The 27,249-nt window shown below is 50.7% G+C and overlaps 1 protein-coding gene across 1 annotated transcript; it reads left to right on the top strand.

Moving 5' to 3' along the window:
- The first annotated feature begins 16,550 nt into the window (after positions 1–16,550).
- On the top strand, positions 16,551–26,562 carry GFI1B (growth factor independent 1B transcriptional repressor). Its single transcript, XM_053568017.1, has 7 exons — positions 16,551–16,647; positions 22,152–22,271; positions 22,684–22,821; positions 23,254–23,525; positions 24,029–24,166; positions 25,494–25,659; positions 26,128–26,562. The coding sequence occupies exons 2-7, from the start codon at positions 22,172–22,174 to the stop codon at positions 26,304–26,306; spliced, it is 993 nt and encodes a 330-aa protein (XP_053423992.1). The 5' UTR covers positions 16,551–16,647; positions 22,152–22,171; the 3' UTR covers positions 26,307–26,562.
- The last annotated feature ends 687 nt before the right edge of the window (positions 26,563–27,249 follow it).

The following is a 27,249-nucleotide window of genomic DNA, read 5'->3' as shown; positions in this document are numbered from 1 at the left end:
CGTGGCCCAGATGAGTGGAGACCTAGTTAATCTTCATATTGGGTATCCAGAAAAGCAACTGTCTTAGCTCCTTAACCTATGATTTTTGTCTTTTAACCCACTAAACATAAAACTTTCTTCTTCCAAAGAAAACCTAATATGATTTCTTTGCCTTTTTTCTTGTTTTGCAAAGAAAAGCATTGAACTAGAGAACTATCATTTCCATGAATTATCTTCTAAAAAGCCTTACTTACAGGTAGACCAGAAAATAAGAAAATCGTGTGTTGGAATAAGATATGAATGGTGACAAGGCGAGCTAGGCTACACAGTAAACCCTGGGAAATGTACTAAAGATACCTGCCCCAGGCAGAGATTCCAGGAAACTGTAATGTTCTTTTGCCCTTCCCTGAGAAGGTATGAAAGTTTGAGTTCTCTAAGTATACCCTTTTAAATGTATCGTCTGTTGCTGAATTCATTTAAAACAGCACATCTATTTCTAGCTTTTTTCTCTTTGGCTTATCACTACCAAAGAATGTAGTTTAACGAGAAGGGAACACTTTTACACTGCTGGTGGGACTGCAAACTAGTACAACCTTTCTGGAAGGAAGTATGGAGAAACCTCAGAGCACTCAAGCTAGACCTCCCATTTGATCCTGCAATCCCATTACTGGGCATCTACCCAGAAGGAAAGAAATCCTTTTATCATAAGGACACTTGTACTAGACTGTTTATTGCAGCTCAGTTTACAATCGCCAAAATGTGGAAACAGCCTAAATGCCCACCAACCCAGGAATGGATTAACAAGCTGTGGTATATGTATACCATGGAATACTATTCAGCTATTAAAAAAAAATGGAGACTTTACATCCTTTGTATTAACCTGGATGGAAGTGGAAGACATTATTCTTAGTAAAGCATCACAAGAATGGAGAAGCATGAATCCTATGTACTCAATTTTGATATGAGGACAATTAATGACAATTAAGGTCATGGGGGGGAGGAAAAGCAGAGAGAGGGAAAGAGGGAGGGGGGTGGGGCCTTGGTGGGTGCCACACCTTCTGGGGGCAAGACATGATTGCAAGAGGGACTTTACCTAACAAATGCAATCAGTGTAACCTGGCTTATTGTACCCTCAATGAATCCCCAACAATAAAAAAAAAAAAAAGAATGTAGTTTAACTCCTCAATTTATGTAATGATCTATGGCTGTGTAACAAATAGTTCTGTAACTCAGTAGCTTAGAACAGTATCAGTATTCCTGACTCACACTTTCTGTGGGTCAGGAATAGGAATGTAGTTTGACTGGGTCCTTGGGCTCAGGGTCCTTCATAGGTTGCAATCCAGGTGTTTGGGGGAGTTACAGTCACCCCAGGGCTCTACAGAGGAAAGGATCAGCCCCCGAGCTCCCACACATGGTTCTTGATAGAATTCAGTTCCTCACTGCTGGACAAGAGGCCTTGATTTCTTGGCCAGAAGCAGCCTCAGTTCTAAGTCACATGTGCCTTTCCACAGAGCAGCTCACAAGGTAGCAGTTGGCTACCATCCGAGAGAGCAAAAAAGAGGGTGCAAGCAAGATGGAAGATACAGTCTACCATCACTTTTCTATCTTGTTCTTAAGAAGTCACTGGAGAGTCTAAGTGAGTGAGTGCCCAAGGGAGTGGCCAGCCACGCTCAGTGGAAGGGCGCTGTGCAGGGCATGACTCTCAGGAGGAAGGAACCGTTGGGGTGATTTGCTTCCCACACTCAGCTTTTGATGTTCATTGCCTAGAAAGCTCCCTCTGCTGTGACTGCCCTGACACCTCCAGATGAATTAGCAGCTCCTTGTCTGGTCCCCCGGCACCCTGTTCACACATCTGTCATTCCAGGAGCCACAATAATACTGTAGCAGTAGCACAAAAGAGGAGTTACTATGAGCCCAGTGTTACTCTGAGCCCTCTGCATGCAGTAAGTGAAAAGTACACAGCTGTCCATGTCTCGAGGCAGAGACCTTCATCTGCGCTTCTCTGCTAAGCATGGCGGAACTCACTAATGAACAAGAGAGAGGCCCAAATTCAAGAACCTTATAGACCAGGTGCAAGGATAATTATATTAACAATACACTCTGAAAAAAAAAAAAAAAAAAAACAATACACTCTGGCACGTGTTGGGATGAGTGTCAGTAACGGACATTTTTGTAGCAGAAACACCCAAGACCATTCTTGGTGGTTGTAATATTTCAGTTCAAATGTGAAGAATAAGTAGTAGTTAGCCAGGAAAAGAGAGGGAGGGTTGAAGGCAGAACCAGCGCACGTGCAATAAAAACAGCAATGAGGAGCCAGGAACAGCGGGGGAGGCGGCCAGCATGGTGGGTGCAAGTCGCGCAGATGAAAGAGAGGGAAGCAGTACCGACGTCAGCCAGCAGGCGGCGTGTGCTGACTGCCAGGCACTGCTCTGTGCTTCTGCGGTTACATTTAACCTTCAGAGTAACCTTATGCAGCAGATGTGATTTTGCAAGTAAGGAGACTGAGTCACAGAGACTTACCTCAGACACCAGCCAATGAGCATCTGAGCGCTTGGAGCCCAGCAGATGAGATGGGAGAGGGACTGATGCTGCTGGAGTCAAAACTGACCTGCAAAGTGCTGCAGGAGAAAGAGTCCAAACCAGAATGATGAGGAGAGGCCACATGGACTGGCAAGATGGGGATTTGAACTTCACTTCTGTTTTCATCACTAACTGGATAAATGGTGGTGGGGCCCAGGCTTTGCGGCAAGAGGACACAGCTTGAGCAAGATCATATAGGGCATGTTGGCTTGAAAGTGGTCAGGTTTAGGAAATAGGATATGGAGAACTCTGGGCTCAAGAAGAGGCTGAGCGACATCTGCGGCAATGAGGAGCCTCTGAAAGCTGGGAGCTGAGGAAAGAAGGAAAGAACATTGTCCATTGAATGGCAGAAAAGGCTTAATCTTGACGTCTCTGCCTGCCCGTTTAACTTTGAAACTCTGGGTGGTGTGTGTCCTTGAGGGAGCCACCTCCTCACTTTCATCCCCAATCTCATCTCGAGACACTCCCTGCAATAAAGCATGTGGGGCCTCACTGCACAGTTCAGTAGATGTTAAGAAGTTTTGGGGTCACCATGAGACCATTTTTCACCTCCCCCGCCACACCAAAGCAGAAGCCTTCATAACTAGAGTTTTTATTTTAGTTGAGCCTCTCCTGAAGCAGGTGCAGTGACCATTTGGAAAAAGATAAACTTAGATCCCTTCTTCACACCCTGCACCAGAATAAACTCCAAATGGATCAGAGCTCTAGGTGTCAAAAGTGAAATCATACAAGTGCTAGAAAAAAACACGGGTGAAGTCTTTGTCATTGGGAGTAAAGGAAACATTTCTAAAAATGGCTAAAAACTCAGAAACAATAAAATACCAATAATTTAGATGAGCTCAAAAAAAAAGCAAAATAAAATAAAACATCTTGCATGCAGAAAGAAAATAAGCAAAGTCAAAAGGTACATGATAAGCTGAAAGAAAATATTTGCAGCTTGTATCATAAAAAGCCTCCTAAATATCAAGGAACTCTTAAAAATCTCAATCTAACAAAGCCAATTATGTGAGAGGAGGAAAAAACAGGCAAAAGACATGAACAGAAAGGTCACAGAAAAAGAAATGTAAGTGGCTGTTCAACATATGAAAAGACTTAGACTAACTCATCAGTAAGGGAAATGCAAATTAAAGCTATCATTTCTATCCTATCAGATTGGCACAAATCCCCAGATTTGACACCTGCTGGTAAAGCTGTGGGGAACAAATACTCTGATTTGGTGGAGATGGAATGACACACCCTCTACTGAGAGGACTTTGGCCTGATGACATTCCACATGCATCATACCCTGATTTTTTTTTTTTTTTTTGCGACAGAGTCTCACTCTGTCACTCTGGGTAAAGTGCTGTGGACTCCTAGCTCACAGCAACCTCAAACTCCTGGGCTAAGGCAATCCTCCTGCCTCAGCCTCCCAAGTAGCTGGGACTATAGGCGCCACTACAAAACCCAGCTAATTTTTCTATTTTTAGTAGAGATGGGGTCTTTTGCTCAGGCTGGACTTGAACTCCTGAGCTCAATCAATCTGCCCTCCTCAGTCTCCCAGAGTGCTGGGATTACAGGCCTGAGCCACTTACCTGGCCTGCATCATCTCTTTGGCACACCATTACCACTTCTTAGCATCACCCCTGAAGACACACTTATGCGCACACACACACACACATACACAAGAGTCTAAGGCATTAGACTGTCTCTACTAAAAAGAGAAAAACTAGCCAGGTGTAGTGGTGGGTGTCTCTAGTCTCAGCTACTCGGGAGGCTGAGGCAAGAGGATTATTTGAGGCCAAGAGTTTGAGGTTACTGTGAGCTATGACACCATGGTACTCTACCCAGGACAACAGATTAAGACTCTGGCTCAAAAAAAAAAAAATAAGCCAAGCAAACAAACAAAAATCTTATAGCACTTAAATTCAAACTGGGAATATTACTGGAAACTTGTAAACCTTGTCAGAATCGGCATGGAGTCACTTGTGTCAAAGCCCCTGACAAACAGAGCCTGGGAAGGCCACAAGGGGGAGCTGCCAGGAACAAGCCTGATACCAAGAACCATCACAAAAGACCCCTCCAAAATCATACCTTGCACAAAGGCCATCACAGCCCCCCACACAGAACATCCTTCTGCAAGGACACCTGCCCAGCCACTGACTATCCAGGCTTGATCCTCACAGCCAAGGAAAATTATCTCAAACATATTATGTTATCGTCCTTACTTGTCCTTTCATTTTTGTTTTTTGTAGAGACAGATTCTTACTTTATGGCCCTTGGTAGAGCGCTGTGGCGTCACACAGCTCACAGCAACCTCCAACTCCTGGGCTTAGGCGATTCTCCTGCCTCAGCCTCCCGAGTAGCTGGGACTACAGGTGCCCGCCAGAACGCCCGGCTATTTTTTGGTTGCAGTTTGGCTGGGGCCGGGTTTGAACCCGCCACCCTCGGTATATGGGGCCGGTGCCCTACCGACTGAGCCACAGGCGCCGCCCTACGTGTCCTTTCAAAACCGCGTCTTCCTTCACCTTCCTGAATAGCTGCATAGTTGAGTATGACGCACATATTTCTGAATAAATATTATTTTCTTTTAGAGAGTCTCCCCCTCTGCTACGGAGCTTGCTTGACAAAGTCGTGCTTAGAACGATAACTAGCAGAATTGACTTCCTAGGTCTGACCACCGCAACAGCTAAGGAGCAGATGACTAGGTGCCCCCAGAGACAGTGGGCCTTGGCTCCTAGACACCAGTCTCACTGACTAGATCTAGGCGCAGAGAAACAGCTGCAGAAGTCCAGCAGAGGGACGAGTGGGCCATCTTGTATCAGAAAGCTCTAGATTGATGGAGAGATGTCGACACCCTCCTGAAAGTGTCTGGCTGTGCTCTCTGTGACAAAACCTGAGGAAACTGACTGTGGTGGGCTGATTAGTTGAATAGTGACCTCCCCACAAAGCTATGCTCACCCACAGTACCTGTGAATATGGCCATATTTGGAGGGAAAAAAGGCCTTGCAGATTAATCCTTAATTAAGTTAAGGATCTCAAAACGAGACCCTCTTGGATTAACCAGTGGTTCTAAAACTGATGAGCCACGTCCTTATAAAAGGCAGACGGAGAAAAGACAGGGCACAGCGGGGAGGCCACGTGAGGATGTGTGGATAGGCAGAGAGTGGGGTGACACTGCTATAAACCCAGGCCCCCACGGAATGATGACGGCCACCAGGCGCTGGACAGTGCGTCCCGCAGGGCCTCCAGGAGGAGCCACTCCGCCTCTGGAACCGAGAGGAGGAATACATTTCTGTTATTTTACAACCCAACTTGTAATTGTCTCAACATCCACAGGAAGCTAGTACACCAACCATTAAAAGGAATTTCTGTAATTTAGTGTAAAACATTGAATAAATAAATAATGAGCTCATAGTGATACTCAGATTTAAGGGAGCAAAAAGAGAGAAGGAAAAACCCCAATTATGTCAGCACTCTGCTGTGTATATCAGTAACTAAAGAGAAAGGATTAATCATGCATGCTCTCATTTTCGGAAAAAACGTGGTTCATCCCCAGTTAATGAGAGAACACTCTTTTTTTAAAAAACTAGACAATAAATGTAGAAAGTAGAATTAGAAGAATCGTCGTTTTACAACCACCAATGAATTACCTGACTCCGTGGAGGATCAAGGATGAAGGCCGCAGCCGGCAGGAGGGCTGCGGAGGGCAGGATGTTTGACGGTCCTAGCCCACAGGTGGCTTCTTAACTCGTCTTTATGACAGAGAGCTGCCTGTCACCTCCTCAACCAGACCCCACATCACTAAGCTAGGACACCCTCGTGTGAGATACCTCTTATTTCAAGGAAGCCCCCAGCATCGCCGGTGAAGTATTTGTGCCTCTAATCAGAATCTAATTCAGCCGAGGACCCAACTTCCAGTATATAGGGTGCTGTGGTGTGAGTGTCCTTTCCAAAACTCAAGTTGAAATTTAATCACCATTGTGAATGGCAATTAAGAGGTGAATTTTTTTTTTTAAGACAGAATCTCACTCTGTGGCCCTGAGTAGAGTGCTGTGGTGTCATAGCTCACAGCAACCTCAAACTCCTAGGTTCAAGCAATCCTCCTGCCTCAGCCTCTTCAGTAGCTGGGATTATAAGTGCCCGCCGCAACACCTGGCTATTTCTTCTATTTTTAGTAGAGTCAGAGTCTCACTTTTGCTCAGGCTGCTATCAATCTCCTGAACTCAAGCCATCCACCCACCTTAGCCTCCTAGAGTGTTGGGATTACAGGCATGAGCCTCCAAGCCTGGCCAAGAGGTGAAATCTTTAAGAGGAGCCTGGTCATGGGAGCTCGGCCCTCATGATATATACTGTTCTGGTGGGAGTGGGTTGGTTATCGTTGGAGGGGGCTCCCAATCAAAGGATCAGTTCAGCCTCCATCCTCATTCTGTCTCAGCTCCCTTGCCCTTCCGCCTTTCTCCCTGGGATCATCTAGCCCCTCTATCTTGGACTTCCCAGCCTCCAGAACTGTAAGCCAAATAAATCTCTTTCTTTATAAATTTCCCAGTCTGTGGTCTTCTGTCATAGCAGCAGAAAATGGACTAAAACAGCAGGTGGAGGACAGGTTGGACAGGCACGGTGAGGAAACAGTCTGACAGATCCCTAATGCAGGGCTGGTGAAGAAACAATCCTTTTCACAAGACATGGGAGGGACGTTATTCCATCATAAAGGAATCTAAAGATACCTTGAACAAATGCAATGCTTGGTGGTTGGCTGTGTGGTGCTCCCGAGTTTCACAAAGACCACACTACCAAACAAGCCAAATTTACAGCAGAGTCCTTTTGTTGAAGAGCCAGCTGGCGACTGCCTCAGTGTCCCAACATGATGGGGTTTCTGAGAGCAGCCCCGAGTGCTTGAGGAGTCAGGTTTTTAAGGCTTGGTCTGCATCCTGGTTGGCACGCAGGCCGTCCAGATGCACTGGGGGGGCGGGGGGGGCAGCAAGTAAGCATTGCACAGAAGCAGAATTTTGCAGTTAGTTAGCCATACATCGTACATCTTGGTTTTAATATTCTCCCACACATTTTAGCTCCAGTACTTTCCCTCCATACATCTTTGTCTCAGTATTCTCTCCACCTGGCTTTGTTTAAAGGTCAGTTTGGGGACAGTCGGTTCATTTCCCAGGCCCAAGAAGTTAGTGAGAACTTTCCCATCTATCCTGGGAGTGAACCAGACTTACTCCATTTTGTTGAGGACTTGCAGCCCAAGAATTTGTCAGGAGTTAACTGGTATTTTTCTTTCTTTTTTTTTTTGTAGAGACAGAGTCTCACTGTACCGCCCTCGGGTAGAGTGCCGTGGCATCACACGGCTCACAGCAACCTCTACTCTTGGGCTTACGCGATTCTCTTGCCTCAGCCTCCCGAGCAGCTGGGACTACAGGCGTCCGCCACAACGCCCGGCTATTTTTTTTTGTTGCAGTTTGGCCAGGGCTGGGTTTGAACCCGCCACCCTCGGCATATGCGGCTGGCACCCTACTCACTGAGCCACAGGAGCCGCCCTAACTGGTATTTTTCTACTTTAGCCTAGGCCTATCAGCTGGATCCTGATTCTAAAAGAGCAGCTATAGAAGAAACCTGGGGGAAACTGCAAAGGTTCAACTGGATATTGGAAGATATTAGGGAATTATGGAGTAATTTGGGAATTATTTCTCAGGGGCCATAATAACATTGCAGTTATGTGACTAAGAAGAAATATATTTCTAGGAGACACATGACCAGTATGGGTGAAGTGTCATGATGTTGGCAATGCATTTTCAAAATGTTCTAGCAAAACAAAACATACTTATTTCGACTTATATAGGCATATGGAGAGAAAAGAAATATTTGGCAATTGCCAAATAGAAACCATTGAATATAGAAGGTAGACACAAAGGTTTTCATTAGATAAGTTTTGTTTGACTTTTTGCTTGAAATTTTTCAAAATAAAAACTTCAAAAAATATTTGAAGATCAAAACGTAATTAGAATATTCCGTAAGGGATGGATAATACTCCATTTTATGCATAGACATGGGTTGTTTACGGGTCGCTTCTATGTCTTGTCTGTGGTGGATGATGCTGCTGTGAGCGTGTGTGTGCAGATCTCTCTTCAAGTACCTGCTTTCAACGCTTTCTGGTCTATACTAAGAAGAGAGATTGCTGGATCTGGGTGGAATGGTATAGAAAGAACTCTCTCCTGCTTTCCAAATGAGCTTATTACAAGTGTCTGCTTAAAACCGCAAACCCTTCGTCTTGTAGAAACGTGTTAATGAAACACTTTCAAGCATGTATGTTTTATGTCACAGGACGACTTGCCCCAGCATCTATTTGGAGTTAAGGGGACCACTCCACACTTTTTGGTAAGAAGTAAACAAGGCCCATCCTTTGAGTTCTTTTTTTTGAAAGAGTCTCACTATGTCACCCTCAGTCGAATGCCAAGGTGGCACAGCTCACAGCAACCTCAAACTCTTGGGCTTAAGCGATTCTCTTGCCTCAGCCTCCCAACTAACCGAGACTACAGGCACCATCACAACGCCCAGCTATTTTTTGGTTGTAGTTGTCATTGTTGTTTGGCGGCCCGGGCTGGATTCGAACCCGCCAGCTCTGGTGTATGTGGCTGGCGCCTTAGCCGCTTGAGCCACAGGAGCCGAGCCACGACTCCTCATTCTTTAACCCTTCTTTTGAAGCTTTGCTTCCCGGGACTGGAGAGTGAAGCTGTGTCCCATACCAAAAGCCCCCTGACCAAGGTAGGTCGTGGAGGAGACAGGCCTCTCCCAGGCAGCCACAGAAAACCCAGGCCAAGGCACCTTCTGGGTGCTACCCAAGGGACTGGGCTGGGGAGGGGACCCATTAGGAGACTTTTGCCTTCCTAAGGCTGGCTGAGATGGGCGCATTCAGCTTGTTGGGAGCACAGACTGGTATCCATGTACTGATCTGTAACATGCAGCCCAGGGTACAGGTAAGCGGGGCAGGTGGTCTGTGTGCTCATGGATGGGGCAGGCCACCCCACTTATGGCTGTGTGAACTTAACTGTGGTGCAGCAGTGCCTGGAGGTTGGTTCTTGGCCCTCCATGATAACGGTCAATAATTCCAACTGGCAAAATGGTCCTGAGGACTAAGAGGTGAGGCCTGTAGAGTCCCTGTGTCCTATCCAGCCCAGGGGAAATGCTCACACAAACTTTCACTCATTCCTTCTCCATCTCTGCAGCCTCAGAGTGGGATTTCTGTGGGTTTCCAGGGAGAAGGTGAAGGTGGAAGCCATTGGGAGTTTGCGGAGCAGTGACCACGCAGCAGGTGCTTCATTAATAATCAAGCTGCCAGGTAAATTTGCACAGCCTCTGATTGTGAGTCAGGGTGACACCACCCTGGTGCATTGCCCCCACAGCTAAGGCTCCTCTTGACCATCCAGTTAAAGAGAAGAAGGGTGGAGTTTTGCTATCAGCTGTTGAATCTTTTTTGCTGAGAATTAACAACTCACACATTTAAAGCATTTTAGTATTTTTAAAATGTTGTTGCCTGTAATGTCTCCTTTGCTACACCAAACAATGCTGATAGCGGCATTGTCCTTCACTGTACAGGTGGAAAGTCTGAGGCCAGGGAGGATAAACGACCTGGCCAAGCTGTGCAGCTGGTGTGTGTCACAGTTGGGCTGCAGCCCCAGGTCTGAGTATGGCAATGCTGCTTCCATTCACCCCCTGACTCTGGAACGCTATGTGTTACCTGGCCTCTTAACTGCCATATGTTTTGTAAAATGAGGTATCTAGATTGGAGGCAATAAACAACGGTGGCTGCTGTGAAGGCCTTAAAAGGGAGTTAGGGAGCCAAAGTCCCAGTCCTAGCCTCAGTTTTCCCTTCTGAAATAACCTCAGGTTGTTTCACCTGTTGTAGGAAGGCCTTGGTGCCTCTACCCTATCCACTCAAGCTGTGACACATGTGTGCCAGTGACTCTTTCTTGGAACAAGGCTGAGGGCCAAGAGGTTCTGGACTTCTCTTCCCTGAGCAGTCACTGGGATCCTAAGGAGTCAGAGGCAGCATCTGAGTGGAGCTCAGTGCCTAAGGCAGAGGGCTTTGCGCCTGGGGCCTGGCAGGTGACTGTGGCAGAGGGAGTACAGGTCCATCCTCCACCGGCTAAAGCCCACGCCCTGCCTTCCCACCCGGAGGACTGAGCTTCCAGACAAACCTGCAGCTGTGGGCCAGAGGGTTTCATTTTTGCTTGAGGAAAACTGCCAGACTTTCTGAAGAGGATTCCTGCTGGGCAGTCATGGTGGGTGAGGAGCAGGCAGACTTCTTGATCCATCATCTTATTTCCTGAATGCAGAGTGTGGTCTGCGTGTGCCCTGTTTGACACTCTGCCGGGTTGCCGGGAGGGGGCAGGCGGGGATGCAGACTGGAACTTGGGTCTGACCCCGCTGCTTGCCTGTGCCCCACCTGTGCCCACAATTTCCATGTGTCCCTCTCCCCTGCCGTGCCCCTCGGAAGCAAACCGGCCACCTCAGACCTACCTATGGTCTGCCACCAGAATATTGCCCATCCCCGTCTGTGGTTCCTGGAGGCAGGAGGATTGGAAGGTTGCACTCACAGCCAGAGCAGATGTCATCTACTGCGTGGTTACCCAAAGCAGAGGGTCAGCAAAGATTAATTTGAATCAGGAAACATTACAAGCTCACAAGAGTGATAGACAGATGGAGAGAGACGAAGACAGAGGGAGAGATAGAAGCAAAGGGAAAGAGAGGAAAGAGAAACTGGAAAAGTATACATCGAAATGCATCTTGAAGCTGAATATGGTAGTGCTTGCCTATACTCCCGGTTACCCGGGAGGCAGAGGAGAAAGGATTGCTTGAAGCCAGGAGTTCAAGACCAGCATGGGTGATAAAATGAGACCCTATCTCTAAGAAAAATATAAAATAAAAAGTTAATGTTGGGGATGGGATGGAGTGGCATGTTCTTTTATTTTCTTATTTCTGCTCTGATCATATATAACTCTTGTAATTTAAACAGCATGTATTTGCAGATAGATAATTTTTACTGTTTTCAGCCTGGTTTCTCTTTGAAGAAAAGGAGGCGGGAGCGCCCCCTCATGGCTATACCTCAAAACACTTCCCCTGGAGCGGGTCTCCTGGGCACAGGGTTTGCAGCAGGAGGGCGGTGCCAGCCCCAGTGGAAGGCAGGGCTTGCAAGCCGGGCTAACGCACCTCCGCTGCAGCAGCCCCTGGCAAGGAGCCTGGGCTTGGAAAGCGCTCCACAATCCCCCAAAGTAGACATTTTCACTTCTCTCCCTGCTGTTGGCTCTGGTCTACTCTTTCACTCGCAGTGGGACAGAGCTAGTAGGAACTTTTCCTGCCACCAAGATGTGCAGAGAGGAGACAGGTCCCAGCACTTACCTGGCTCTCTGGGAACCCCAGAGGGCAGGGACCCCTGGGTCTATCCTCCTGTCCCTGAGGCTGGTAGGCTCAGCTCAGGGCTCTTGCGTTCTGTGGGTATTCTAAGTCTAGGCCCAAAAAATGCCCAAGATCACACAGCCAGTGCCAGGAGTGCTGTGGCCCTGGTGGCCACCACGCATAGCTTATTCACCACCCACCACCCGCCCCCAGCTTTCTGAGCCACCAGCCCTTACCTGAACTGTCTCTTAGCGGGCTCTGCCCACTGCCTGGGCCTCGGCAATAGTAGTTCCCGCAGCCTTGATCATGGCCCTGCAGGCCAGCACTAACTGAAGCCTGGCCAGTGCCCATTGCCTGCTAGAGAGGACCCCACAATGTTCCCACCCTTAAGGAGCTGCTAGTCTCATGGGGGGAGGGGCAAACAAGTGCCAGCAGTGATCGCAAGAGGAACTCAAGGGTTGTTGTGGGTGGGCCGAATCCTTTAGGCCGCAGGTGAGCCCAGGGATTGCGGGGAGTCCAGGAAGTCTTCCTGGAGGAGTTAAGAGCTGAAGCAGGCTGTGAAGGAGGAGTATGAAGAGAAAGAACATTCCAGATGGGTGACGGGAGGGGCAAACATAGATTTGGTCTCCCAAGAAAGAACACAACATATTCATATTCTGCGTTCTCTTAGTCCCTGTGGTTTGACAGCCCTGGCCAATGAGAGGCTCATGTCCCTCCCCGGGCCACGACGATTGCTGCTGGTACGTGCCTGGGAGGAGGTTGGGCCAATCATAACCAACCCCAGGACTCTTACCGAAGCCCTAGAGAATGGAGCTCTCTGTCCCCTGGAGTTTCTAGGCTCATGGACCATAGTCTGGTAATGCTGGTGGATAAAGCCAACACAGAGGAAAGCAACCGAGGAAGGGAGAGAGAGTTGCTCGTTTATTCACTGAGCCATTCATTCTATGAATATATCATTAGTGTCTCTCATACCCTACTCTAAGCTTTGGAGATTCCAACCCTCTGCTCTTGCTGTGCTTACATTCCTTGAGGGAAGTCGGAGCAAAAAATACACTAGATTAAAAGGTAAATAGATAAGCGAGGTATTTTCAGAAAAAAGGGGGGGGGGTGATAGACTGGAAGGTGATTGAGGAAGTCCTACTTTAGTCAATGCCAAGGAGGTCTCTCTGTAGAGGTGACATTTCTGCTAAGTCCTAGATGAGAAGCAGCAGCCAGTCATGGAAAGATCTGGGAGTTAGACCGAATGTCCTAAGGCAGGAACAAATGCAATCTCAGACTACGTCAGCTGATAGTTTTCAGTGACATGAACTAATTGTTTTGTGCTTGTTATTTTTTATTTATTTATTTATTTTTTGAGACACAATCTCACCTTATTGCCCTCAGTAGAGTGCCGAGGCGTCACAGCTCACAGCAACTTCCAGTTCTTGGGCTTAGGTGATTCTCTTGCCTCAGTTTCCTGAGTAGCTGGGACTTTAGGCGCCCACCACAACACCCAGCTATTTTTTGTTGCAGTTTGGCCGGGGCCAGGTTTGAACCCACCACCCTCAGTATATGGGGCCGGCGCCCTACTCACTGAGCCACAGGCGCCGCCCTGTGCTTGTTATTAAATAAGTTTAAATCCAGCATCTGCAACTTGCATCTGAAAAAGCGCTGTCCTTTGGAAGAGAACTGCCATTGTGGAAAGTGTCAAGTACCAATCTCTGAAGCTGAGATTTGTGTCCTAATGGTAGAGAGAAATCATTGACAGTTTGTTTTTTTTTTTTTTTTTTTGGTTGCAGTTTGGCCAGGGCCGGGTTTGAACCCGCCACCCTCGGCATATGGGGCCGGCGCCTTACCGACTGAGCCACAGGCGCCGCCCATCATTGACAGTTTTTATACCAGGGAAGAATCTTCCTGGTCCTGGTTCTGCTTTCTTTCTTGGTTCATCTAGATCTAAGTGTCCTAGCCTTCCCTCTCCTTCCAGTCTCCACACTCTACCCTTGCTGAACGTGGCTGCTGCCAGTTCCCTGAGGGCCTGGCCTCCAGCTATTTTTACACGCTGCTCCTCTTTCTCCCAACTAGCTCAGCCTAGGCATCAACTTCCACTGACCTTCCAAGTCCAAGTTCGTTTCCCAACGTCCCATGCTTCCTTTGCATACCATGTTTATATTGCAGCATTTGTCCCCCCAAATTATAAATTTCAGGTTGTTCTGTCCCATCCACTAGACCAGGAAGGAGCATGTGAAGGTTCCCATCAGGCTCCTGTTTGCAACGCCAGCATCTGGGACTGAATAGGCGCCTGATAAATGTGTAATGGACAAGAGAGGGAGGGAGGTGGGAGGGGAGCAGACCTGACGGTGAATGAACAGGTGAATGAATGAATGAGAAAGGAATGCTGAAGTGACTTAGCCCTTGGAGGAGACTGAATGAAGGTGCTGATTCCAGGGCTGCCCACTAAGGGCAGTGCTGTTGGCCCTGCAGGACACAGAGGACGCTGGGAGGTTCAGTGCTGCATGGGCCTGGATGATGCTGGCCCGTGCTCTGGCATCCGTCAGTGTTCCTGGGGGCTGAGGGCCTGACCGGTGCTCTCCCATTGAGGAGAGCCTAGTGACTCTGCCATCACCTCCAGGCTGGGACCGTGTAGAGGCAGCACCCCTGAGTCTGTAATTCAAGGAGGAAGGCAAGGGCCCTAACGTGGATTCCAGCTGTTGAACTGTGTCTGCCTGACACAGCAGCTTTGTGTAAGAGAACACCCTAAACCATGATATGCCCCAAGTGGAGAAGGCATTGGGTAAGGCAAACTAAGAAGAAATGTGTAACTGGCCTGGGCACGGTGACTCACGTCCATAATCTCAGCACTCTGAGGCAGGCGGATTGCTAGAGCTCGGAGGTTTGAGACCAGCCTGAGCAAGAGTGAGACCCCGTCTCTACTAAAAGTAGAAAAACTAGCTGGGTGCAGTGGCTCGTACCTGTAGTTCCAGCTACTGGGAAGGCTGAGGCAGGAGGATCCCTTGAGCCCGGAGTTTGAGGTTACTGTGAGCTATGATGACACCGCGGCGTTCTACCCTGGGTGACTGAGAGAGAGAGAAGGAAGAAGGAAGGAAGTGAGGGAGGGAGGGAGGCAGGGAGGAAGGAAGGAAGGGCTAGGAAGAGAAAAAAAGTGTGAGACCATTAAAGGTGTTAATAAAGGATACAAAAGAATTTAGGAAGTAGTTAAAAATAACATTCAATGGGAAAAAATAACATGCTGGTTTCCGATAGCAAAATGTGGGTCCATGTACGTAATGAAGTGAGAACATGAAGAAATCTGGGACTTGTGGAGTTAGGGAAAATTGGTTAAGTTTTCTGCATAATGACAGCCAGCTTTGGTCTCTCCCCGGCCAATGCGTAATAGTCAAAGAATACTGGAGATATCTCCTCAAATCTCTCTCCCGCAAGAAGAGAGACCAAGAGAGATGGAGAGGCCTGAACAGCCGTCTGTGTGTGGCCTGTGGTTGGGACCTGCACCCCAGCCCTGAGGCCTCAGTGACCACATGCTCGGTCACCGCCAGGGCCGGGCCCCAGCAGAAAGACCTCACCTGAAAAACCCCTTTCTCTTCACTTCGAACCTTGGACTTGCAGTTTAAGTCGGGACTTCCTGTCGCCAAACTTGTTTTCTTTATGAGGGAAATATAATCTCTTCAGCGCAGGGCTGGAAGAGCATGCAAATCAGCCTAACAGTGCTCTGTTTTGTGGAGTCGCCCCCTCTTATGCAAAACCTCCTGAAATAAATCAGTCATCCCGTAAGCAGGAGGAGGCGGGAGGCGAGAGGAGGAGGGAGAAGGTGGGGAACCTGGGCTGGGGCTCCATGCCAAACATGATACAAGGTCCTAGCCGGCCAGCCAAGCTTTCTCCCTGGGGACCGGTACGCCCATCTCTTCTGCTGCCACCAGATGGCGGCACATTCGGGTCTTGGGACCCAGCGTCCAGTCTACAGGTGGGCTGGGGCCGGCTGAGGGTCTCAACCCCTGTCTCACCACCAAGCCTCCACGGTTCTTTCCTTTCAGTGGTCATGTGGGGTGTGTGTGACGTTTTTTCTGGAACATGACCTGGGCAATGACAAGAGGGGCTTCTGTAAACGTGGTTGGCAGCCACAGGCTCTGCATCTGAGTGCCCCTGGCACTCAGCCTTGGGATGTCAAACTTAGAGCGGGTGGGAAGGAGAGAGAGGGGAAAAAAGAAAGGAAGGAAGATGGGAAGGAAGAAAGAAAAAGGAAGGCAAAAAAGGAAGAAGAAAAAAGTTATGACTTCTCTATGTAAAAATCAGGTTTTATAAGTAAATCCTTTATTTTAACTTTAATTTCTTAAATTTAACTATTTAGCCCTTTCTTTCATCCAGATGTTGTTCACAATTTCCGGAGAGAACCAGTGCTGCTCCCAGAGTGGAGGGTTAGAAATGAGAATTCAGAGTCTTGAGTCCTGGAAAGTTTTGATAAGCAAATACGGCTGAGCTCGAGCACTCTGCCATTGGCCACTTCTTCACCGCCAGATTTTGACACAAATAATCAGATTGAAAATCAGGGAGGGGAACAGAAGAGGAAAAACACACATACACAGAGAAAGAGAGAGAGAGAAAAGGAGAAGTATCTGTTTGTGCAGAGAGTTGTGAAGTTGACACAGTGGGGACCTGCCCAAAGAGAGGCTTTGAGGTTCCCACCTCTGGAAGCGCCATAGGACTCAGGAAGGGGACAGCTCCGTCCAGGTGAGTGCTGGAGAGTGCATTTCTGTGCTTTCTTTTAAAATTTGCATGTTCGACACTGTAGATAGTTTCAAAGCAGGTTGCCTAATTCCTTCTGTGGTTATAGGAAGAGTGGGGGGGGGGGCTGGAGGCATTTCTGCAGGACGCGGCTTTCACCCCTCAGCCAAGGGAGAAGAGGTGGCAGGAGGAGTTGTACTTAGGTGCTTGGCTGGGACCCGTGCCTTCCACTACCCCTTTCAAACTTCGTTTTAGGCTGATTGACATCACCTATGTGCACGAAGCCATTCCTGGACCCAGCTTTACCAGGGACCTGGGCAGTGCACAGGGCAACACATTTCAAGGTGCCTGAGTCTGTGTGGCCCCTCAAGGAGATAGTTCCAGACTGTGGGGGCTCCCATAGCCGCAGGCAAACTTCACAAAAGTTCCCAGGAAACTCAAGAGTCAGGCACCCTCCCCTCACACACTGGCCTGGACTCCAGGATCAAGAGGGCTGGAGGGAGGTGCCGGCTCCACTCTCCTTTCCTCGGGATGGTTGTTAGCCTTTTCAACCTATTTTTGGAGAAAAAGCCAAGTTTGAGTCATTGGGTATATGGGGAGAGACAATCATTCTAAACAGGGCTTGTGATGCCAAGAATCCGTATGGCCGTGTGCTCGTGTTCGTTTTTCTGGGGAGAAAGCCCACAGCTTTCATAAGATCTTCGGGGGCAAATTAATTGCAATCTCTGGGTGTGGGTCTGGTATTAGACAGCTGATGTTGGAAACAAGCTGAGCTGAACTGCCTGCATGTTTCTCAGTGAGCAACAGGTAAGAGCATTTCCAAGTCTAGCAACGTGGTGATTTTCTGGTTCTCAGATGTGTACCAGAAGGAATTCTTTGGACAAGAAGATGCGTGACTCTCCTAACTTTCTGACTCTCGGATTTTGGGGTCAACCTGCTGGTTTCCCTGCAGAAAATTCTTGGGGAACATCAGAGAGCTGTACCAGGTTCGGGTTTGATTGATAGAATCACTCAAAAACCAGTGCAGATCATTCACCCGAAGCTTCCAGAAAGGCAGGGTGCAGTGGGTGATGATTCGCATGGGAGAGTGGAAGGATTTTTCAAAGGCTCTGGGACCAGATCGCCCCAGATCACTTGGAAAATAGGCTGATCACATGCAATTCTTCACCATCTGTGACCAGCATTCGAGACCCTTGCCTTGGCAGAAACAACAGAAAACTATTCCCCTCTTAGTCCAGAAGGATGCTCTTTTTTTCTTTGTTTTTTCAGGAATTCAAACCAATGGGAGTTGCTTTTTTCTCTAATACAGAGATATGCAGAAAGGATTTCATTCACTCACTTTTGTTTTTATTGTGATAGAATACACATAACATAAAATTTACTGTTTTAACCATGTTAAGTATGCAGTTTGGTGATTAAGTACATTCATATTGTAATCAATGGTATAACCATCACCACCGTCCATCCACAGAACTTAGTCTAGAACTTCACACCTATTAAAAAACACTCTCCAATCCCCTCCCTCAGCCTCTGGTAGCCTCTGATCTATTTCAGTTTCCATGAATCTGCCTATCTTAGGCCCCCGTATATGGAATCATACATTATTTGTCCTTCTGCGAGTAGTTTATTTCACTGAGCATAATGTCCTCAGCGTTCATCTTCGCCCATGTCAGAATTTCCTTCTTTTTTAAGGCTGAATAATATTCCACAGCATGGATAAGGGATATTTTCTTTGATGTTCATCTGTTACAGACACTTGGGCTGCTCCCACCTGTTGGTGAACAATGCTGCTATGAACACCAGTGTGCAATGACTTGGGATCTATACCCAGAAGTGGATTTATACACTTTTGACATTGAATTCTCTAAACTATGGAGGAGACATTTGCGATAACTAAATTTCATATAAAAATAACTACTCTCTGCTGGGCCCCCTAAAATAACCTGGCCTAATTTTACCCTGACTCCTATATGGACAAATTTTGTTGTTTTTTTCCTTGAGTCTTTGAATAGAAAGGAAGTCAAAAGAGTCTTAACTGTCTTACCCGATCCTCCCAAAAAGGGAACCCGAGGGACAAGTTCTTTACTCAAGGTGGGTCAGTCCTTCGCCAAAGGTCAATGAATCACACGTGGGATTTTAGAGCAAAAGGGAAGTTTAGAAATCTCTTAGCCCAACCGTCCCTTTCGAGAGATAGGAAAACTAAGCCCCAGGTTGGCAGCTGACACGGCCACAAGCTCAAGGACGCAAATCAGACTCGACCCCGTGGGAGACATAAGGAGCTTCCTTCCTTGCACAAAAACCGCAGCCTGGAAGTCGGGGTGCTGGGCCCCGCCTGGGTGCAGGGCTGTCCCCCTTCGAGAAGCGCTGACTGAGATTCTGACTCAGGATCAGGGGACCCTCTATCGGGATCAGGGGTTTATAAAGAGATGTTAACAGCGGGCCTCCTTCCGGAGGTCCGATACCATCGAGACCTCTGTTTTATGAAGAAATCCTGGCTTCTTTCATAATCTCTGCTCTGAGCTCTTCCTCAGAACTGAGTTCGTGTGAATCAAAACCTAGTGGTTGTTAATTAACTACAGTATAGGTGATTGGTTCCTGTTTTCTTTTTTTTTTTTCAAACTCGCCTAACAGGGGCCAAAGGGAAGTTCACTGGGTCCATTTGTCCCCACTGTGAGCAGGAGGGCTCTGCACTGGATGTGCCATCATCACTTACCACGCTTAGGGGAGACAACCTGGGTGGAGGCCAGGAAAATGGGTATAAGGCTTGGGGGAAGATCATTAGAATAGGCCTGAGAATCACCTTCCTCCAGCTAGGGAAAGCCCCAAACTGGGACCTCCTTGCTCCTTGTGAAAAGTGCCTGGCCTTGCTCATGACCTCTAGAGAGCATCCTTGTGGTGGTGGTGTCCTTGAGTTGAGTCAGTTGACCCGGGGTCTCTTTGGGCTCTGAAGACCAAAGCTTCCGGAAGGGGAGCCTGTTCCTCACCTGCCCACCATGCAAGACTCTTCAAGAACCGAGGCAGGGCCTGTGGGGATGAGAGGAGCTGCATTTTCTACCCTCCTGCCCCTGCACCCAGCCTCCGTGCTGCAGGCTGTGTTCTCGGACAGTGAGCAGCATAGGGGGCGCTGGCTGGAGCAGGCCCCCACTGGCCAGCAGCCTGGGCCTGACTTGGCCACATCCCTCAGTTTTCTAGCCTGCAGGTGTGGAACTGATGATAGAGTCTCCCAGCTTGCCCCAGTCAGTGGGCACTGAACAGATGCCCAGCTGGCGGTCTGACAATCAACAGCTGAGGCCCGGGGGCAGGGCCAGCCTCGGAGCCCACTCTCCTTTATAAGAAAAGAGAGTAGGGGGGACTCTGCTGGGGCCGCTCAGCGTGAGCGGGGTAGGGAGCTGGGAGGCTGCGCAGACCCCGCTGGTGAGCGTTTCCTGGTGTTGTTTTGCTTCTTGTTGATTTCTTCATAAAGTATGTGTGAAAAAAGTGGACCACCGTTTATAGGCAGACTGTGGCCCGGCGCTCAGAGCCTCCCTCCCCCAGGACAAAGTAAATGGGGAACCCAGCCCCCCTCAGCCCTCCCCTGGCCACGGAGGGGTCCCCTCCCCTCCATCTAGGGTCTGGCCTCCCCAGGGGGTTTCCTGAGGTGAAGAAGAGTTAGAAGAGGGAAGGAAGGGGGTGTGGGGTGCTCTGGGGGGGCAGGAGGAGGAAGACGTGTCCCTGAGAGATAAGGCCGTGGGCTGCCCAGCAGCCCCCAGTCCGAGCTTTTGTTCAGAAAGCCAAGAATCTGACAGTGGGAAGGGACCCTAGAGGACTTCAAGCCCCACCCTGGGCCTGGGCTCATGCTGTCCACTGAGCGCACCTTCTGTGGGTGGGCACTGCTTGCCTTCCTGAAGCTCCTCCTCCAGTGGGCAGAGACACCACCCTGCTGCGCCCAGGCACCACTCAACAAGCACCCTTCCTACTGCTCATGAGACATAAGGGTCTTTTCTTGATCCCAGCAGTCTAGTGGTCCCCTTGAGCCTCACAGCAAGAAGGTGCAAGGCCTAAGCTTGTCCTCCCTGCTAGAGCCCCAAATCCTGATGCCCCAGTGGGGCTCTGGGCCATGGGCTAGGCAGCCCTGGGCCCTGTTGGGGTCCATCTTCTAGCTGGGCTGGGTCATCCCCTTGGTAAATGTGAGTCCCAGGCCCTTGCCCAGAGGGCAGAGCTCCAAGCTGCCTTTTCTAATCTCTCACCTCCCAGCCTGCTGCTGGGCCAGGGCCTTATCACCCGGCCCTCATGGCTGTTCAGAGAAGCCGTGATACTTTTCCCGCCTTCTCTAGGCCCTATCGCCCCTGCAGGGTGGGTAGGGGTGGGACTCCTCCCAGGACACAGGAATGGGACTGGCCTTGACTGAATATTTCTTCTGAGCTTCTTCCTGGACACAACATAGGGGGTAGAAGGCGAGAGGACTATAGGAAGAGACTGTCTCCCAGGAACCCTCAGGAGAGCTCACAGGCTGGGTGCAAGGGTGTGAACCATTCTAGGGCCAAGAGAAGCTCTCTGCCCCAAAGGGCTTTGCAGGGGAAGCCAGGGGTCCTGGGGTGGTCAGATGGCCCAGCTCTGCCACTCCCCCACCCCTCTGACCAGGGATCCAGGGGGTAGCCCAGTGTTAGCTCCAGGAGTCTATGGACATTCACAAACCTCAGGCCTCTAGGTACAATGGAGTAGGGGGTCCTCTGGGCCTTGGGCCCCTCTTACAGCAGGCAAGCTGAGATTCTAGCCCGTGAGCTGCGGATTCTAAAACCTAAGCTCAAACTACCTTCTGGTGTGTCCTCTGAAGGTGGATTCCACTGGGACTCAAATTCAGCTTTTCTAAAAGTGGGGTCCACAGTGAGCCACCTGTGGGCACCCTGTCCCTGCCCTCTCTGCTCCAGCACAACTCAGGGCATGCTGGTGGGAGCAGGTGGCCCTGGGGTTGTCTGGAGGGTGCGTGTGGCAGCTTTCTAGCGGGGCAGCAGAGCACTGGGTAGGACCTGCAGTTTCCATAACAAAGCACCACAAGCTAGGAAGCTCAAAAACAGCCGAAACATATTCCCTCAAAGTTCCAGGGTCCAGATGTCCAAAATCAAGGTGTCAGCAAGGTTGGCTCCTTCTGGACACTGCAAGGGTCTGTTTCATGCCTCTGCCAGCGAGCCCTGACGCTCCTTGGCCCATAGGAGCATCCCTCCAGTCTCTCTGCCTTTGTCGTCACAGGATGTTGTCCCGGCTGTGTCTGTGTTTCTGTGTCCAAATTTCCCTCTTCCTTCCAATCCCTCACATGGGATTGGACTCTTCCCCAGTGTGACATCACCTGAGATTGATTCCATCTGCACAAAGATGCTATTTCCTCCAATAACGTCACATTCACAGGTTCTGGGTAGCCGTGAACTCTGGTGGGGGCACGAGTCAACCCAGTGCAGTGTGAGCTCAGGAGGAGGCTCTGCAGAGGTGTGTTGTTCTCCTGCTCTCCTCACCTTCCCTCTGCTCTCCCCTTGTAGGTGTGGGGTGCACACTGAAAATGCCGCGCTCCTTCCTGGTGAAGAGCAAGAAGGCCCACACCTACCACCAGCCCCGTGTGCGGGAGGATGGCCCGCTCTGGCCTCCTGTGCACACCCCTGGTGAGCCGGAGACCGGGGGAGGCTCTCTGCTGCTTGGGGGGGGTGTGTGTGCAGCATCTCCCCCAAGGGAGCCTCCTCTCCCAAGACCGGGAGCGGCTCAGTCTGGCTGGCTGAATGCGTGCATGAGTGAGCGATGCCCCCACCTCTTCTGAGCCCGTGGGGCGGTGAGAGCGCGTGCTGAGTCCCTGACCTGCAGGGCCTAACTAGAAGGCTGGGCTGAGGTTGGGGCGCTGGGAAAAACCCAGACTGGCCCAGGCGTTCTCAGGGTCTCCTCCTGGCCTCCCCCTTCTCCCTACCCTAGGAAAAGCCCCTGGGTGTGAGTGGCCAGAGCAGCGCAACAGAGGGACCCCTGCCTGCTCAGGGCTCGCCCAAAGTGGCAGCTTGTGACTCCAATGGGCTTATCTCCCCACAGAGGCCCGGGAGCAGGTCCTAAGCAGTGGCCCTGTCCTCAGCACCCTCTTCCCAAGCCAGGACCTGGACTGGCCCAACCCCAAGCAGAAGCCAAAGCTGGAGCAGGACCAGAGCTTGGCCAGGGCAGTCGCAGCCCCAGGTAACAGCTCGGGAGCCCAGCCACTCCCAGAAAGTGCCAGGGGACAGGAGGATGAATGGACGTCTGTGGCAGAGCTGCTTGGGGTCACAGAGTTTGGAAGGATCCACAAAGTCACCGGGATGTAATCCGGGCTCTCTGGCTTCTGCCTGGACCTCCCTGGCCGGAATCTAATTCCTGGAGGAGGTTATCCATGTGGGAGCAGTGGGCAGGTCCCTGTGGTGGGTCAGGTGGGCACTCTGGAGTGAGGGCAGGTGAGTTTCTGGGCTGGAAACCTGAAGAGCCACAGTGAACCACAGACTCCCTGCAGTAAATATTTGGGGTCACATGCTGAAACCCACAGGGTCACTAAGGGGGTGGTGTGTGCTGGAGGGAGTGGGGAGCCGGTGACCTATTTTTAAATGAGTCACCAGGCACATGTCCCCTTCTCCACAGAGGACCCCATTGTGATGTCCCGACCCCAGGATGGGGACTCGCCACTCTCCGACTCACCCCCGTTCTACAAGCCCAGCATCTCCTGGGACACCCTGGCCTCGTCCTACAGCCACAGCTACCCACAAGCCCCCTCCACCATGCAGTCCGCCTTCCTGGAGCGCTCTGTCAGTCTGTATGGCAGCCCCCTGGTGCCCAGCACCGAGCCGCCCTTGGACTTCAGCCTCCACTACTCCCCCGGCATGGAGGCATATCACTGCGTCAAGTGCAACAAGGTGGGCAGCGGGTGGTGCACCCTGCCCTGAGCCCTCCAGCACATGGTGGCTGCGGAGGCTCCCAGCAGCTGTTCCCTGCACTGTGAATCTTGGGACCCTGCTGGGATCAAGATTCAAATGTTCTTCCTCATCAGCCCGACTCAGTGCCGAGCATTTGCCATTCATGAGTCCTGGGAGGCAGATAAAGGGCTAAGGTTCAAAACGGTTAAGTCACTTCCCCAAGATCACACAGCAAGTAAATTCCGAACCAGCATTCAAACCTGGCTCTGGCCAATGCCCACATTAGTAACCACTAGGATATTCCCTCCTCTCATCTCCCACTATATAGACAAGAAACAGTCACAGAGAGGGCGCAGGGCCTCTCCAGAACACAGAGTGAGCAGCAGTCCGGAGGTCTTCCCCTATGCCCATCCCTGGCGGGAGACGAGCATGCAAGGGGCTGTGGGCCCCAGGCCTGCCTCCCTCCCTGTCCCTGAGGCCTCACACCCTGCCCCTGCTCCCAGGTGTTCTCCACCCCTCATGGACTCGAGGTGCATGTGCGGCGTGCCCACAGTGGGACCCGGCCCTTTGCCTGTGACATCTGTGGCAAAACCTTCGGCCACGCCGTGAGCCTGGAGCAGCACACGCACGTCCACTCCCAGGTGGGCAGCTGGAGTACAGGGCCCCAGCCCCCACTCCTGCTCTGTGTGTCCCCAGGGAGCCTGGGGACTGCAGTGGGTCTCTCTTCCTGCCCCTGATGGGGAGTCCCCTACTACCTGCCTCCGTAAAAGTCTGGGTCTCCAACCTCTGCCCATAACACACTTCAGCCTCTGGCTTCATGTGCAATTGGAAAAGTGTCTTGCCGTGGTGGACTTTCGGGGGCAGTGATATGTCTGTGATGCTCAGAAGCGACCCTGCCCCCTGGGGGGCCAAGACAGGTGTCTCCAACTTTGAGCCCCTTGGTTTTTTGGAATCTTGGAGTTAGTTTTAAATATTCATCTCATCCTCCTAAGCCTCACCAAAGCAAGATCCCTTCTTTAGTATCCATTCCAGGGAACACGAGGGGCCATTAGCCCTGGATATAAATACCAGGCTCAGCTGAGAAAGGCAGGAAAGGCTCAGAGAGCCTGCCCAGCAGAGCACCGCCCCACATGCCAGGCGCCGCTCAGCCTCACCTCCAGTCCTCCAGCACTGTGAGGTCATTGTTTTTACTGTTCCAGAATACAGATGAGGAAGCTGAGTCCCAGGGAGCTCAAATGACTTGCCTAAAAGCAAAAGGAGGCAGAAGCCAGAATTGAGCCTCAATGATCTGTAGACTTTTTTTTTTTTTTTTTGAGACAGCGTCTCACTTTGTCCACCTGGGTAGAGTGCCGTGGTGTCATAGCTCACGGGTCAAACTCTTGGGTCAAGGGATCCTCTTGCCTTAGCTCCCAAGTAGGTGGGACTAGAGGTGCCTGCCACAATGCCTGGTTATTTTTAGAGATGGCGTCTCACTCTTGCTCAGGGTGGTCTGGAACTCCTGAGCTCAGGCAGTCCCCCCCTGCCCTGGCCTCCTGGGGTGCTAGGATTATAGGTGTGAGCCACCACACCCAGCCCATTCATAGACTCTTAACTAAACCACGGTGTAGTCCGTAGCCATCCCTGCCTCAAGGAGCTCGCTCTGAGAGAGTGGTCCTGAAAGGTGAGCCCCTGAAAAAACTCTCAGATCAGTTGGTCCACCCGCTAGTCGGTAAATCTATACTGAGGCTTGTTTTGAGTAGGTGAAGCACCAAAGTTACAAGGGAAAATGCCACAGGAGGCTGGTGAGGTTCCAAGTCCCATCCAAGAGGCAGGAATGTGAGGGAGGTCCCTGTCCTCGAGGCCGCCCCAACAGAGTGTCCTGTTCCTCAGGGGATCCCGGCCGGGTCCAGTCCTGCACCCAGCCTGGCAGTCCTGGGTGGCGAGGCCCCGCCTGCACCTGACCCCCCAGGGCCTCGTTTCCTCCGGCAGGAGCGCAGCTTCCAGTGCCGCATGTGTGGCAAGTCCTTCAAGCGCTCGTCCACCCTGTCCACCCACCTGCTCATCCACTCGGACACACGGCCCTACCCCTGCCAGTTCTGCGGCAAGCGCTTCCACCAGAAGTCAGACATGAAGAAACATACCTACATCCACACCGGTGAGGGCCCCGCCACTGGACACAGGCTGGGGCGGGGTCTGGTCACAAGGTCACCACTGACGGAGGGCACCTGTTACTTAAGGGACTTAATGCATGGAAAGTGCTGGAGGGAGATAGCAAGCGTCTCTGGGTGGAGGTGGGACTGGCGCGGGCACAGGCCGATTCATTTGCTCATTCATGTATTCACTTGTTCACCTGCTGGTCCATTCTCTCCTCGCTATTAACCGAGGGCTTCGTTTGTGCCGGGCCCCGTGCCAGGCTTGGGGACAGAGAGAGCCCCAGCTGCTGCCCCAGCCAGTATAATAATCCAGTGAGGGTGGGTGTCCGAGTCAGGTCTTTCTTTGTCCCTCTTTTCTGGTTATTTTCTAAGGCGGAGATGGTAAAACATATGGAAGTTTTGGAGAGCAAATTCCATGTGTGTGGGAGGATACCCTGACCCCGCCCTTGCTGTCTGTCCCTCCCCCGCAGGTGAGAAGCCACACAAGTGTCAGGTGTGCGGGAAGGCCTTCAGCCAGAGCTCCAACCTCATCACCCACAGCCGCAAGCACACGGGCTTCAAACCCTTCAGCTGTGAGCTGTGCACAAAGGGCTTCCAGCGCAAGGTGGATCTGCGACGGCACCGCGAGAGCCAGCACAATCTCAAGTGAGGCTGCGCCGGCTCCCTGAGGTCCTGTCACCTGGCTCATGCACCCAGATCCCCAGCCTCCTGGAGGTGGCACGGGGCAGGAGGATTCGAACTTGAGACTCATGAAATTGCTGTGTGACTTTGGACAAGTCACTTTCCCTCTTTGGCTCAACATTTCTCCTGCCACAGAATGCAGGCGCTGGACTGGATCTTCTGAGCTGAAGTTGCTACAGCTTGGTGCCTTCCTCTAGCAGAGCACAGAAAGAGAGAATACCCCTGGGCAAACAGGGATGCGTGAATAGACCAGGGAGCTGGGACTCACAGAGAAACCCTTCCCTCTCTGTCCACCACTGGGCTGGGATCTGGTCACCTGGGATTTTTGTGGGCCTCTTTTTGGCTACAGCAGGACAATGAGAGCTGCCTCCTGCCCAGCAGGAGGTGTGGCATCCCTCTGCTGCAGCCAGATCTGCTGGCTGACCCCCACCTCTGCCCAGCGCTCAGCTGGCCACGGAGACTCCAGTCCTACAATCCTGCCGTGGGGCTGGAGAAATGGGCAGTTACAGCTGTCAAATGCCTATAAATTGCTGTAAATGACAATAAAGACACAGATTTGTTTACATGCAACTAGCATTATTAAGTGCCTACTAGGCCCAGGGTACCAAGGGAAGGTGGGGAGCCTCAAATAGAGAAGGCTGTGGAGGGGCTCCAGGCACAGTGGTACGTGCAAGCAGCCACCACGTCCAGGCTGCTGACAAGTGCTGGTAACAGAGGCCTCAGAAACCCTAAGCAATGAGACCACGGGGACAGGTGAGGCCAGAGAGGCTGGGGACGTACCCATTCCTGTGGCTGCTGTAACAAATGACCACAAACTCAGCTGCTTAAAAAAAACACAGGTGTACTGTCCTATGACTCTGGAGGCCAGAACCCCAGTCTAGTGGCCTTTCTGCCAGGATCTTATGGCTAAA

Source organism: Nycticebus coucang, chromosome 2 (genome assembly GCF_027406575.1).
Source record: "Nycticebus coucang isolate mNycCou1 chromosome 2, mNycCou1.pri, whole genome shotgun sequence".
Taxonomy (NCBI): domain Eukaryota; kingdom Metazoa; phylum Chordata; class Mammalia; order Primates; family Lorisidae; genus Nycticebus; species Nycticebus coucang.
Note: the sequence above shows the minus strand (reverse complement) of the source record. Positions and strands in the feature narration are given on the sequence as shown.